Raw genomic sequence first — 14,040 nt, forward strand, 5'->3', positions numbered from 1 at the left:
ATGATATCTTGTCATTTCTTTTTCTTTTATTTAGTTTGTTTGTATCATTGAATAGTAATTTAGATTATCAACTTTAGAGGTGTAGCAAGAAAAGAGCTATTCTATAGAAGATTAGCCCGCATTACAATATACAGATTTCTTTCTACTATCTGAAAGCTAAATTTAGAGCTGTCTACTTGTAAGGATAAAGCGGTTGTACAGATTTAGTATGTGTCAATTCATTCGCCACATTTAATCCAGACAGCCAAAAAAAAATTAAATGCTGCAAATTGACATCTTTACTTCTAATACTAACCCAACACCATGTACACGTTAGATAAGTTCAAGAAGTTTGTGTCGTTCTTGTTGGAATATGATACCAGCTTAGTATTGTCTCCTATTAATGGAGAGTTATGGGTTGTCAAAGCTTTGTTTGTTGAGCATTATCGGGACGAGAAAACGACGATCCCTTATTTGGAGACCATGAGTGATTTTCTTGACTTTCTTCAACAATTCAATGGCATCAGTGGGAATCTGTTGAAATTCAGTCATGATCTTCATAATTTTGATTTTCAATTACCAAATCTTAATTTTCCCAAATTGGTCTGGATTAACATTGGTGGTTTGTTATTGTTACAACACAGATTTGAAGGCGGATCACCATTCCCTAAACTTTCTACAAACAAACCAAAACAAGACTTGTTTGAGCTACTTGAGAGGCCAAAAATTAATATGAAACAGTTATACTCGCATGAAATCCTACTTGAACGCAATTTTGGCATTCAACCAGGCTTATTAGACGCACTTATTAGAAGACCAACTGCTAGAACGGTATTAAGTAAACAACGAGCCCAGGTAAAGACCAAGAAAATCCCATTTTTTACAGTATGTAATGATTCCAATCATAATCACATTTTGGCTTCTGTTGGTTTAAACAAGAAGGAGTATGGTCAGTACGGTGATAATTCTTTTGACAAGCAAACTATTCCCGAGTCTATTGTTCATCAACGCATCGCCAATTCCAAGGGCATGCTTTCAGAAGAGATTTACAAGTGTTCATTTGAAAAGATCCACTTTTTACCTATCATTAACAATCACACAGATTTGAATTTGGGTGATTGTTCTTATTTAGATACTTGTCACAAAATGAAAACTTGTCGCTACTTACACTATTTCACACTCAACCCAAACAGTAAACCCAAAGGTGGGAGCGAGCCAGAAGAATATTCAGAATACACCATAGGTGACTGTTTCTCTGAATCCTTCCGAGAAATCCTTGCACCTCAATGGATAAACTGTGACATTAGATACTTGCCCTTTTCAATCCTTGGAAAATTCGCAGCCATAATTTCCGACCCTGCATGGGACATCCACATGTCGTTGCCCTATGGAACTTGTAAAGACGACGAATTGTTATCATTACCCATGTCAGAATTGCAAGATGAGGGTATCATTATGCTTTGGGTTACAGGTCGGTCGATTGAGATTGGACGCCGGGCGCTTTTGAAATGGGGATACCGCATTAGTGATGAGATGATATGGGTGAAACTTAACCAGTTAAAGCGGACTATTGTCACTGGTAGGACAGGTCATTGGTTAAACCATTCCAAGGAGCATTTGCTCGTTGGATTAAAGGGGAACCCAATCTGGCTTAACCGGAAAATCGATACTGATGTCGTGGTAAGCGGAACCAGAGAAACTCTGAGAAAACCAGATGAGTTCTACGATATCGTGGAAAGATTAGTCGGAGTTCATTCCAGAAAACTTGAAATATTTGGCAGAGATCATAATACCAGACCTGGTTGGCTAACTATTGGTAATCAATTACAAGGGGTTTCATTATGTGAACCAGAAGTGAAACGGAAATATGAATCATACATCCAAAGTACAAACAAAAGTAACTAAACATAAATAGAATAGGCAAAAATAGATTGCATCTACTTTGACTTCTTTTCCTTTGCAGCAGCGCTCTCCTTTTTAAATTTTGCAATATTCACACTAGCCTTGGCATCCATTGACTTCTTCAAATCGCTTCTGAATCCCAAGAAGAATGCAATTTCAAACACAACAAAGAATGGCGCCAACACCAATGCCTGCAAAAGGTTGTCCAACAACGCAGGGGCCCTTTTTTCATGCACTCCATGACCGTAGAACTGAGCCAACCATGCAGCAACATGCGCGGCAATAGCATACTTGACAAAGTCACCAGGGGTAACCGGAGTGGTGCTCGATAATGACAAATAGTGTCCTTTAATCAAATGGGCATATGTAACCAACAATCCAAACGAGGGAAGCCCAAGTTTCAAGTCCAAAAGGGTATAAAAGATTCCATACCCCCAGGCCAAGGCAGATCCCAAGTTGATATATGGGTGGGCTGACCCGAGGATGTTTTGGGGCACGAGGAATGTGATTGCTGAAAGGAGAATTATGGGGATGCACACCAAGTGGATGGCGACATTGACGTTGTTGTAGTGGTACGATCTGTAGAATACCAAATGTTGCTCGATATCAAACAAGTTAGCCATGGTTGGATGTAACAAACTAGCTCAATTGGAAAAGGGAAAAGGAAAAGAAAGGATAAGGTTCGGGGTTATAAATACTGAGGGGCGGTACATTTTCTCCGCATTTTATAGCCCGAGCAAATTGGAAAAAAGGAATATGAAATATATCCGCAATAATTCCCACACTTGGTATCGAGCTCTGGTAACAATGCCAAAAAAGTTTAAAATGGCATGAGGAGATACTACAATTGTTGAGTTACGTTATATCTGTTTTTATTGAACTATTTTCAAAAAAAAATGAGGTTATACCAAAGTGCTTCATTGCTTATATTCTAATATCCAACTTTGGCTTCTTAATCGATCTATTCTTCTTGGAAGCACCAGGTTGTTCAAACGCAGTAGCTTGCTTCAAATCCCTTCCCACGTTATCTAAATCCTTGACTTTATAAATTCTCACAATCCAGTTTTCAGAAGTGAATACTTCTTCAACGGTACTCAATTGTGGTGGGTCATTGGCTGGAATTTGTTGGTTTCTAACTCTATCGGCCCCATCTCTGCCTCCATACAATTCAGCAAATCTATAGTACGACAATTTATACATCAAAGATTCCTTCATGGCCTTGGAAGCGTCCTTATCGACCTTGTACTCACCACGCTCAGTGAAGTAATCTCGTTCATGGATTTCGTCGGGCCAAATACCTTCGGCGATTCTTACCATCCACAAAAACTTATTTATATCATCACCAGAGTATCCCAATAATCCCCCAAATATAATCAAGACATAGTCGACATCATGTTGTCTAAAAATCTTGTAGGATACTTCTTCAGGAGAAGCCATAGCCTTACCAACAGTGGCGATATGGGTGTTGTTCCAGGTGTTGTTATCGACCAAAGTGGTTCTATCAGCCATACCACCAATTTGATACCCATAATCCCACCAGGCCATGACCTTGGCATCCTCAGGAGTGTTCATTCTCAACCAGTAGTAAGCTTCTCTATAATCATCAATGATATGCTGAGACCCGTCTGGATTGTTTGTGGCCAACACAACTGAAGGTGACGAGTAAGCATTGGAAGTGACCCAAGTACAATGCAAGACAAAGTAGAAAAGGTAGAATGCAAATGATAACAAGACAACCACTCTAGAAATCAAAGCAGCGGCAGGGAATGCTTTTGGTTTCTTGCCCTTTTCTTCTTCGGTAGTAGTGAAAAGGTCAACAATGTTTAAATAAACGTCAAACAACTTGGACAAGGCAATGGCTGCGGAAACACACACAATTGGTGTTAAAGTCAACATCAATCTAACCATGACACCGGCAAAGTAAGAACACAACACACCGTAAATAATCACAAAAACATGTTCATCACGCAATTCTTGGAAACACATGTAGATACCGGCTGGGAATAACCAAATAAGCATACTTGTGTCAAAGAAAAATGCTGGCCATGCGGTAGGTTGATGTTCAGAGACGGAGGCAATAATAGGAATGTGAATCTTGGCGTAACTTGTATCCCACAAGGAATAGAATCTACCTGTCCAAGGGGCAATCCATCCCATGGCGGTCAATCCGAATAACCCACCAATACCCAACAAGAACACTAAAGTCAAAGAAACAACCAAGAATGATTTGAATTGACGAGATGGAACTTGGGCCTTGACGTAGTTTCCAACCCCGACTAATTGTAACAATCCGAATACACCCAAGGCGGCCATATGGTCATTTGATCTGATTGGAAGGAAACCAACAAATGGAATTTGCATTGAGGCTAACGTACCCAAGGCATACCAGGTAGTATAAGCAGTATATAACTTCTTGTTGTATCTTCCCATTAAAATCAAGACAAACACATGTAATGGAATCAAGTTAGTGATGAAAACGTATCCACCCCATGCACTAACCATATAAAAGTAGAACAAAGCAGTCCAGGTGGCATAAAAGACCGATCCCAACTTCATGGCTTTAATCCAGAAGTAGAAAGTAGCCATCAATAAAGTGATAGCAATAGCTTCGTTATCATAGGATCCAGCCACCGATCTGGAGATGTACCCAGGCGCAATACCCATGAAGATAGCAGCCAACAATCCCGCATTAGAATCCTTCATTTCCTTAGTGAAGAAATAAGTAGCAATGGCCGTCAACCCGGAGAAGGCTGGCGCCAACATGACACAAATGTTTCTAATGTCGACGGGCATGCTGAACCAGTCTCTCAAAATATGCCAAATGGCACCGGAGGTAACCATCAACCCAGGGTACAAAGTACCACCGGTGACTCTACCCAAGGGGTACCACGTTCTGTCATCGAACCAGTTCAAGAACTCGTAGAAGGAATGACTGACTAAATATTTGGTAGCTCGGAAATTAAACCAAGGATCGAATTCGTGAATGATACTTTCAAATCGAATGACGGAAAACAATCTGGAGGAGATGGCTGCTCCGGCAATCGAAATAAAGATGATCACACGCAAGAGCACTCGAATTGTCTCAATAGGAACCCCCAATACTTTCAATTGACTCTTTCCCATGATTGATTGTGGTGTTGAGTTTGAGTTAAGTTGGTTGTAAGTTTTGAAAAATCGCACTTACACGGTGTTTATTTCTGCCAGGGTTTTTTTGCTGGCGGTATCTGCAGGAAAAGAAAAACCCGACATTGATCCGACTGTTAATATGGTAGCATATTCTATAACTAAGCTTTCACAAATCAAAAGTGTATCGCCTATATAATAATAAATATATCAATATATCAACAAATCAAAAACAAATTACAAAAGGATAAGCTGAAGTGAAAAGAATTGAAAACGACATTAAGGGGTATTATTTAGAATGAACTCCAACTCCAGTTGGCAGGAACACTGCCCACCACTTGTTCACTTAGGGAAGGCTGACGTTGTTGCAGTTGCAATTGCAGTTGTTGATATTGTTGTTGTTGTTGTGCTTGCTGCTCTGGTGAAACAGGACCAGTGTAAGGTTGAGGCACATATTTGTTTGCGCTGGCCAACGGAATGAATTGATTAGGCGGTTGTGATGGCTGTGTTTCAGTGTATGTTTCTGCGGCCATGGGACTCACTGATGGAGGATGGGTACTGACATTAACTCCAAACTCCTTCTTGATAAATTCATTATATTCTTCAATACAATTATCACAAACCTTAGATAAAGTTCCTCTTCCACCCGTGGTGAATTGCGCCAAATGGTTAATGTAAAGCAAATGTGAAGTATGTTCTTTACAAAAAATCCCACCGCATTTACGACAATGATGTCTTCTTTCAAAGAAATTAAAAACTTTAGGACAAGTAGGAATCGAGCATTTCAATACGGTATCATCCTTGACCCAATGTCTTCTTGTAGGTGGGGCCTTTAATAGGTGATCATAACCTTTGTTGCCCGAGGACAAGTATTGTGGATGTTGATGACCAGACATAGAACTATTTCCTGATTCGATGGACATATTTGAGTCAATGGATTTTATGGATGCCCGTGATGACGAGGTATCTCCCTGGCCAAACATTTGCAATTGCGTAATATAACTTGGTTCCATGGTACTATCAATATGGTGTGGTACTTTAGGAGAAGGTGATGAATTATTGTTTCTACCGCCGCCCACGATTAATTCCGGTGAATTGGAATATGATCTCATTTGGGTAGGGCTGTGAATTACTCCGTTATTGGTCATTCTTAAAACACATGGAACGTACATGGGACTTCTTAACCCTTTAATTTGTTGCAATTGTCTAGTTACTCGAGGATGATTAAGCAGGTATTGTGGTTGGGGATGATGTTGAGTTGGTTCCCTTGGTGGAGATGAGTTGGTAGAGTTGTTAACCTGAACGGGGTTCAGAGGGATTCTTCGGGTATTCATATCATGAGGTGGAATCACTGCTGCGGGAATTCTTTGTTGAGTTTGATTTGTGTTAATCGGTTGGTTTTCTTGCTGTTGTTGTTGTGGTGGTTGTTGTTGTTGCAGTTGTCCGTATTGTGGAAATGTCTGGAATTTTTCTGGTTGGGGCTGTTGATTGGAACTATCTTTTAAATGCTGGACCTCAGGCAACCTAGGCAACGAATTCTTTTTAATAATTTTGAAATTGCTAACTGGTGATGGAATCTTATCGGGGTTTACTTTCGGTTGTCTTGTCAAACTTGCAAATGAAGACAAGTCTACTTCTGCCGGTTGATAAGGTTGCTGGGTTTTGGTTTTGTAGGTATAGGTGGTGGTATTTGGAGATACAGTATCATTGGGAGATTTTGGTTTTGATGAAGTCAATGGAACTATATCATCGGGGTGGGTTATTGGTCGTGGAGACAAACTCAACTTCTTTAATGCTTTCAAGGTTAATTTTTCCGGCAGGACCGCTGATTCTTCCTCGGTTTCATCCTTATGAGTGTCAGTTATGGTGGAAGTAGCACTTGCAGCTTTCTTGTCATTTGTAGTCGATTTATTCTCAAATGGTAATTGTTGTCCAATCTGGATATCATCGTCTTGGGATTTCAAATTGGTAAAACTGGAAAACACAGGGGCTTGAATAAATGACTGAAAGTTTTTGGAATTATTGACAGTAGAGTTGCTTCTGATTAGTGTGTTGTTATTCCCGTTGATTATACTATTTTGTCGATGCAACGTGCCACTGGAGGTGATATCATTTGCCGGTGGGTTATTACTGGATAATGCTTGTTGTTTTAGTGAGATTAATGATGCAGTGGAAAGAACGGATTGGAAAGATTGGGTGCGAGATTTACTAATGTCTTTTTTGGTGAAGGATAACTCGGACGACGATTCTAGTTTATTATGTTCAATTGATTCTTGTGAGGAAGCGTTCGGTTTAGTGGGGGAGGGGTTGGATAATGACAATGATGATGACGAAGTGACGGGTATTTGGTTATCCTCTCGTTGCTTGTCTAGACGATGGTTTAGATGTTGCTGTTGTTGTTGTTGTTGAGGTTCAGGGTGATTACCATTATCAGGGGCCGATTCGGAGTTCGCATGCTCAGGAGGGACGGCATTATTTGAGAAATGCTGTTGCTGACTAGTAAACTTGGTGTGAACCAGGGGGTTCAAAGTTTCTATCATGGTGACAAGGGCAGGGGCAGTTACTATTGTCGGAGTCTGATGTGATTCTGGTTTGATTGTTTGAGAAGGGTGGCCAATATCTGCCATGTGTAGTTGGTTGTAAGTTTTAAAGTTGGGATTATAAATTTGTAATCCATACAAAAAAATAACGCTTTGATTTGGCCAAGCAAAGCAAAAAAAAAAAATCCAAATTCAGGCAAAGGCAAAAAAATAAAAAATGGATAATTTCTATAGCACAAAACTAACGGGCAAGTTTGGATCTTCGTAAACTGGACATGCAGTTGTAGCAAAGAAAGAAGGTAAATTGAAATGATGACTACAAAAGAAAGAAGAAATAAGCAAAATGATAGTCCAGTTTCAGGGCATCGCCAGCCGAATGTGTAGTGGTTGTTACTTTTTCTGCTGGCATACGAAGAACCAGAGGCTAAGCTCCTGTAACGATCTTGTTTCTTTTTATTTTTCTTTGTTCTCCATTTGGTTGCGTGACGTACATATTGGGTTGTGTCGCGACACACTGCAGTTCTATTCCACGTCACAAACACAATCACGTGATGCGGAAATCTGGGATTTCTTGTGTCCGATTTACTCCCGCACCCGCGTAATTCAAAATGTTACCATTGGCTGAAAAAAAATCCCTTATGTTTTTGTCTCCCTTCACCTCCGGGGTGACAGACAAAAAAATTACCATTTGAAATCCGAATGATGTATGGAAAAAAAAAGTTATCAACACACATTTAATCCCCCTTTGATTAATTCCTTCATTTACACAACAGACAACAATTCACAATGCTTGCTCGTGTAGGTTTAGCTTCCGTACAAAGACCAGCTTTCCAAGCCTGTGCCAATGCTGCCAGATTATCCTCCTTAACTTTATTAAGAAGAATCTCCACCGTCAAGACCACCCATGATGAAGCCCAAGAAATCTTGATTGCTCAAAGAAAGAATAGACCAGGATCTCCACATTTGACCATCTACCAACCACAAATAACCTGGATCATGTCCTCCTTCCACAGAATCACCGGTGTCTTTATGGCTGGTGGTTTCTACCTTTTGACCTGCACCTATGGTGCTACTTCCATCTTGGGCTTACCATTTGATTCTTCAGTTTTAGTTGGTGCTTTTGCTTCATTGCCTGTTGTGCTTAAGGTCGGTATCAAAGCCATTTGTGCTTATCCATTTGTTTACCATGTTGGTAATGGGTTGAGACATTTAGTCTGGGATTTCGGTAAGGCTTTGACTAACGATGGGGTTTACAAGACTGGTTATGCTGTTTTGGGAGCTACCGCCATCATCGGTTCCTATTTGGCTTTCTTGTGGTAAATTAGCATATAGTGTTTTTATTTTATTTATTTATTTTATGCAAAAATCGTCATTAACTGGATTTTCTCTAGTCGTGTAACTAGTTCTCGTATACTCTCGGATAAGCATATATATACAGGTAACTCTTCGAACTAGAATTATTGACATTACAGGATAGGAAGTCACCGCACAAGTAAATGATAAGTAATGTATAATATTTACAAGAAATAAATAATAAATAACTAAGGTCCTCGTCTCAAATCACTAATTTCCATCTCAGCATCAAAACATAAGCATGGAGTATCATTTGTACAAAACCCACAATTGAACTTCAGTTTCTTCTTAAGAACAGTGTCACGATTCATCATTATCTTCATTTGCAGTTGCAGCTGCTGCAAAATCAGCTGGGGCAGCAATTGCAATTGTGGCGCCAGCAGCAGATGGTGCACCATTGATGCCGGTGGTGGGATGGGCTGGGGACTATTTTTCAGGTGTATTTGCACTTTACCCAATAGTTCTTCTTCACTTTTTGGTTCAAATGGAGCTGCAGTAGCAGCGGCAGCAGCAGCAACAGTTGGTGTTTCCTCATCGACATCTTTCAAAATCAACCGATTGAGAAAATCATGTTCATCCATAAACAAGTCCATACTTTCGGTCGTGTTTGACAATATTGCGCTTGGTGAACTTTCAATGGTTTCGGTTTGTAATTCATCGACAATTATATCATCCTGCAAATCAGCAGCAGGACTAAGTGTGTGAGGACTGGTAAATCCATTGTTACCAATACCAAACAAATTAGAAGCTTTCATAGGTCTTAGCAAATCAGGAGTGAATGTCGTGTTTATCAGCTGGGATTTCTGCATATCTGTACCAGGCAATGTTGTTGTTGCCGCTCCAGAAAATATCGAAGTAGTGGTGCTATTCCCAATAATCAGTTTCTTCAGCTTATTATCAATACCAATGTTACCATATGAACTATCGGTGCTAACTCTCTGAGTCAGCTTGCTTTCTTCACTCCTCATAGCCTTGAACTTACCCCTTACTTCCATATAATCCTGAATTTGCTTATTCAATACTTCGTCGTTGCTCATCTCCGGCTGGTTCTTTTTCTTTTTAGCACTTTGGATAATATTCGAGGATTTGTTCAAATAATTTAAAAACTTGTTTAAATCATTCAAATTATTGATCTGCTCCAACTGATCATATTTAGTGCTGGGTGTGATTGTCGGTGTAGGATTCTTTTTACTTGGCTTAGCATTAGTCTTCAACGCATCAAACGTAATAACTCCATTCTGGACAAAACTTAATTCCTTGATTTGATTAGTGAGTATTTCGATATAGTTGCGGATAAGTTCTTGCTCTTTGAGTTTGGCGACATATGTCATTTTCATATCGTATAATTGGGCATTAGGATCGGCTGATTTGATCGGGGGAAGTGGCGGAGCTGAGGAGGTCGAGGGAACAGCTGTAGTGGTTGCACTAATAATGGGGGTGGATTCCGATGTGAGACTAGATATAGTTCTTGCTTGCATATCTTCTTCTCGTTTCACAGTCACCGGTGGTGCATTTGGAGTGACTAATATCTTCTTGGGTGATGGCGTGCGGTTATTAAGTGTAGGCAAGGGCGATACACAAGTCAGCGAGTCGGTTGAGACTAAAGGCGTGGTTGTACCTGCACCACTTGGAGAACTCAGTGATGGCGATACTGATGAGTTTGATGTGTTTGGTGTAGGTGTTCCAGAAGACTTTTCTTGGTTTGTATCAATGTGGGAAATATGGGACGGTGGGACAGCAGCAATGGTCCGCCCGTCATGGGGTTTGGTCTCCGGTTCCTTCTTAATCTTGGTTCTTCGTTTCGGACTAGTCTTTGTATTTTTCTTATCGTCGTTAGTTTCGTTGGCAGTTGGTTTACGTCCAGGACGTGGCCTAGGTGGTAACACCCATCGCTTGGAAGTGTTTATATTGAGTGATGGGTTTTTAGTAGAGGTGTTCGGGGTTAGGGAATCTGTAAGTGACTGGCGAAATTGTATTGATGTTTTACCTGTTGGGATCGGAGAGAATGTGGATTGTTTGGGGAAGACGGATATTGGTTTAGGGGCGATAGCTGGTTGGATTTTGATGTACTTAGGAGCAATAGGGTGGGGGTGGGGGTGGTGGCCCTGTTGTGCTTGCTGAGCTGCAGGAGCAGTAGATCGTTGCTGTTGAACATTTGAATGTTGTGATATAGGTCGATTTTGTATTGATCTGGTGGGATTTGCGTTTGTATTAGGCTGATTTGGATTAGGTTGTATATTGTGTTGTCTCTGGGTATTCGGCAAAAAGTTGGTTAATTTCAGTTCGGTCTCACGATGGTGGATGGTTGCTGTAGAATTAGTGTTCAACGTGCTTGTGCTATGCGTAGATGCCATTCCTGTCAGTTCACATGGCTTCATTGCTTGTGATTTAATACTACTTGGCAGTGGTTGTGGAGATATACTTTTAAGGGGTTGGTGATGTGACTGTTTCGGCATGAGTGATGGACCACCCTCCGGTGGTTCCTGTTTTATGTTGGTTGCTTCTTGTAGCGACATGATCGATTAGCAACAAAGATATTTATATGAATAATTTGAAATGAATATTTAAACCTTTGAAATCAAATGGTTTCATTTAACTTGAATGTCCATCCGAAAATGTTTCTCTTGTCCGCAAGAAAAAAAAAAGAAAAAAAAGAAAAAGAGGGTGGAAGGAACAGTCGAAGGCGAGTACTACAGCAAGTTTTATAAGATGATGTTGGAAAAGGAGATAGAAAGTCGCAGGGGGGGAAGGAGCGCGGAAGTGTAGGTCAAATTGTTTCATGTGAGTATATAATGTCTATTAACGATTATATTGTAATTGTAATTGGGAAATAGCCATGCGGATATATACCTTCCGTTTGATTACGGGATGACAACTGTGATTATTTTTTAGTTGTTGTTTTTGACAGTCCGTTACTTCCACACACACCTGTTGTAAGGTCTATAATAACAAGTTACTACAGTTAGCAATACGGTGATTGAAGTCCGGTTATGAGCTATGTGGATAGGCAGCTTGGTTTGTCAACTCAAGCACTCACACCACCGCCCATTACCACCAACATTTCTCTGCTCCGTTAAATCTCGGAACCGATTTTCTTTACACTTTTTTCTTCGCGCTTACACAATTATTTACAACCAACTCTTAAACCAAAACAATACAATCTAATACAAACGCACACGCAAACTACACCTGTCAATAATGTCTAACAAGTCGCAAGAGGTGGAAAAACAAGCAGAAAGACAACTAAGTCATCTAAACTCCCAAGTGGGGCAACTACATGCTAACATTGCTGATTTTCATGAATTACTAACTACTACCGCAAGTCAATATGAAATGATTGAGAAATTGGGGAAAATGCAGGCACATTTCTTATTAGCCGCTAATCTGTATTTTGAAGAGGAAAACTCGAGAGATGATGTTGATGCTGATGCTGAAACTGGTGGAAATACTCCCTATGTTTAAGCTGAGTGTGTGTGGGTAAGTTGACCGTTATTCTTATTTCTACTAATATATGCGAAATAGAGTTGGCAAACTTCAAAGATTAAACTATTGATTTTATAACAGATATTTATTACTGTCTCGATTAAAAAGGATTATTCAACCTCGCTTACGGACAGTGTATGCCATAATTTTTCTGACCATTTTGGAACCAAAAAGGTACTTAGAGAAGACGTGGTGTCTTTATTGCTAATAAGGTACTCCAGGGCTACTGTATTGCTGTATTTCTGTGCTATAACGATTCTGCGGAATACCAGAGAAACTGGGTTGTTCTTGCGTGCTGGTGGTACAAAGAATATGACACGTCGTCAATCCGTATAAAACTTTTATATTAAAGGTATAAGTATATAACTATGTACACGATAGAGTACATCCACCTACTCTGATTTGGCTGCAGCTTTTGCTTGTTCGGCTTCTCGTCTCTTCTTCTCCCTATACATTTCATAAATCTGTCTCTTCTCCTTCTTTTCTTCAATAAGAATATCGCGTTCAATATCCAAATACTTTTGCTTTTGATACTTTGCAACACATCCCATGCTGGCATCATTGGCCTCCTTGCAATGTTTCATACCTTCTACGGGATTCCCATACTTATTTGAACATTCAACATATGCTTTGATTAATTCATCACATCTGGCAAATGTTTTGGTTCTCCATCTGTCAAAGATTAATTTTTCTTCTTTGGGTGTAATTATCCATGGTGGAAGATTAGGATCACTTGGTAATTCTATACCTTCGAATGATTTCTTACTCATTTGTGCTATGACTATTGATTAAGATCAGCAGTTTTTCAAATATCTCACCTCATTTTTTTTTCTTTTCCCTTGAGTCGCTGCGAGGACTTTGATTTTTTTGTGTGCAAACCAAACGTAAACAAACAGATCAGCTATAGAAACCACAGATAAATATGTCCACAGATAAGTCAGGAAATGGGATACTAGATGATATAATCAATCGACTCAATGCCCAGAATGAGCAACAACTCATAGATTCGATCCTCGTGTCAATAGACAACCTCAAGCGAGACAGAGAAGAAGATATTGCGACAATCACCAATCACAACACCCAACTAAAAGAAGAAATTGAACAATTACAACGAAAGATATCCCTCTTGTATGAATTCAATGATTCTACATTTGAACAGGTGCAAAATATCGCCACGGTTGACGGATTAAACGACCGATTCGGGTTCACCAAAAATGATGAAATACCTCGCGTGTTGAAATCAATCTTCAATAAACTAACAGATTTGAATATATCCATAAGTAAAGAATTGACAGACTTGGAACAGATAATAATACTGTATGCTTCAGAAAGAAACAGACTTGAAAAGGAGAATGATGATCTATTGATAAAAATGAATCAAGTATATGAAGAAAATCGTAATCGAGAAGTAACAGCTCAAGATGCAAACGTAACTAAGCTTGCTCTATATCGAAACCTTGGTATTAAACTAGAAAATTCGAATGGAAACAAAGATGAAGAACCCGACACTATTGTTATACAGAAAGGTGACCATGTCAATATGTTGAAGATTGATCCTGATTATAATGATTTCTTTATCACTAACCAGATTTGGTCTCACTTGGCTGATTAAGTATTTTATTATGTTATATAGGTTGCTAATTTAATAGCTACAACTTCC

At 39.7% G+C, this 14,040-nt stretch overlaps 10 protein-coding genes across 10 annotated transcripts; 4 read left to right on the forward strand and 6 right to left on the reverse strand. All coding sequences in view use genetic code 12, as the record gives it.

The window, feature by feature from the left end:
• Positions 1 to 280: 280 nt before the first annotated feature.
• SPAPADRAFT_71109 (mRNA (N6-adenosine)-methyltransferase) lies at positions 281 to 2,590 on the forward strand (the record flags this gene model as incomplete). The annotated part of the gene is made up of 1 exon (XM_007374687.1): positions 281 to 2,590. One exon carries the CDS (start codon positions 304 to 306, stop codon positions 1,882 to 1,884), a length of 1,581 nt encoding a protein of 526 aa, XP_007374749.1.
• Positions 1,281 to 2,558, reverse strand: SPAPADRAFT_60569 (uncharacterized protein; the record flags this gene model as incomplete). The annotated part of the gene is made up of 1 exon (XM_007374688.1): positions 1,281 to 2,558. One exon carries the CDS (start codon positions 2,502 to 2,504, stop codon positions 1,917 to 1,919), a length of 588 nt encoding a protein of 195 aa, XP_007374750.1.
• A 146-nt stretch (positions 2,591 to 2,736) lies between the features above and the next one.
• STT3 (dolichyl-diphosphooligosaccharide--protein glycosyltransferase subunit) lies at positions 2,737 to 5,018 on the reverse strand (the record flags this gene model as incomplete). Its single annotated transcript, XM_007374689.1, has 1 exon — positions 2,737 to 5,018. One exon carries the CDS (start codon positions 5,002 to 5,004, stop codon positions 2,806 to 2,808), a length of 2,199 nt encoding a protein of 732 aa, XP_007374751.1.
• A 40-nt stretch (positions 5,019 to 5,058) lies between these two features.
• Positions 5,059 to 6,250, reverse strand: SPAPADRAFT_60571 (uncharacterized protein; the record flags this gene model as incomplete). The annotated part of the gene is made up of 1 exon (XM_007374690.1): positions 5,059 to 6,250. The coding sequence occupies one exon, from the start codon at positions 6,150 to 6,152 to the stop codon at positions 5,298 to 5,300; it is 855 nt and encodes a 284-aa protein (XP_007374752.1).
• Positions 6,251 to 6,867: 617 nt separating this feature from the next.
• Positions 6,868 to 7,641, reverse strand: SPAPADRAFT_60572 (uncharacterized protein; the record flags this gene model as incomplete). The annotated part of the gene is made up of 1 exon (XM_007374691.1): positions 6,868 to 7,641. A coding segment is annotated over one exon (419 nt), but the record flags the coding sequence as incomplete, so codon positions are not given.
• Positions 7,642 to 8,304: 663 nt separating this feature from the next.
• SPAPADRAFT_60576 (succinate dehydrogenase cytochrome b subunit SDH3) lies at positions 8,305 to 8,922 on the forward strand (the record flags this gene model as incomplete). Its single annotated transcript, XM_007374692.1, has 1 exon — positions 8,305 to 8,922. The coding sequence occupies one exon, from the start codon at positions 8,331 to 8,333 to the stop codon at positions 8,862 to 8,864; it is 534 nt and encodes a 177-aa protein (XP_007374754.1).
• Positions 8,923 to 9,085: 163 nt separating this feature from the next.
• HAP42 (Hap42p) lies at positions 9,086 to 11,498 on the reverse strand (the record flags this gene model as incomplete). The annotated part of the gene is made up of 1 exon (XM_007374693.1): positions 9,086 to 11,498. One exon carries the CDS (start codon positions 11,411 to 11,413, stop codon positions 9,086 to 9,088), a length of 2,328 nt encoding a protein of 775 aa, XP_007374755.1.
• An 84-nt stretch (positions 11,499 to 11,582) lies between these two features.
• Positions 11,583 to 13,166, reverse strand: SPAPADRAFT_60581 (uncharacterized protein; the record flags this gene model as incomplete). Its single annotated transcript, XM_007374695.1, has 1 exon — positions 11,583 to 13,166. The coding sequence occupies one exon, from the start codon at positions 13,148 to 13,150 to the stop codon at positions 12,773 to 12,775; it is 378 nt and encodes a 125-aa protein (XP_007374757.1).
• Positions 11,583 to 13,178, forward strand: HSK3 (Hsk3p; the record flags this gene model as incomplete). The annotated part of the gene is made up of 1 exon (XM_007374694.1): positions 11,583 to 13,178. One exon carries the CDS (start codon positions 12,096 to 12,098, stop codon positions 12,357 to 12,359), a length of 264 nt encoding a protein of 87 aa, XP_007374756.1.
• A 124-nt stretch (positions 13,179 to 13,302) lies between these two features.
• On the forward strand, positions 13,303 to 13,992 carry SPAPADRAFT_50142 (kinetochore-associated Ndc80 complex subunit; the record flags this gene model as incomplete). The annotated part of the gene is made up of 1 exon (XM_007374696.1): positions 13,303 to 13,992. One exon carries the CDS (start codon positions 13,303 to 13,305, stop codon positions 13,990 to 13,992), a length of 690 nt encoding a protein of 229 aa, XP_007374758.1.
• Between the last annotated feature and the right edge of the window lie 48 nt (positions 13,993 to 14,040).

The sequence above is a fragment of the Spathaspora passalidarum genome (genome assembly GCF_000223485.1).
Source record: "Spathaspora passalidarum NRRL Y-27907 unplaced genomic scaffold SPAPAscaffold_3, whole genome shotgun sequence".
Lineage (NCBI taxonomy): Eukaryota > Fungi > Ascomycota > Pichiomycetes > Serinales > Debaryomycetaceae > Spathaspora > Spathaspora passalidarum.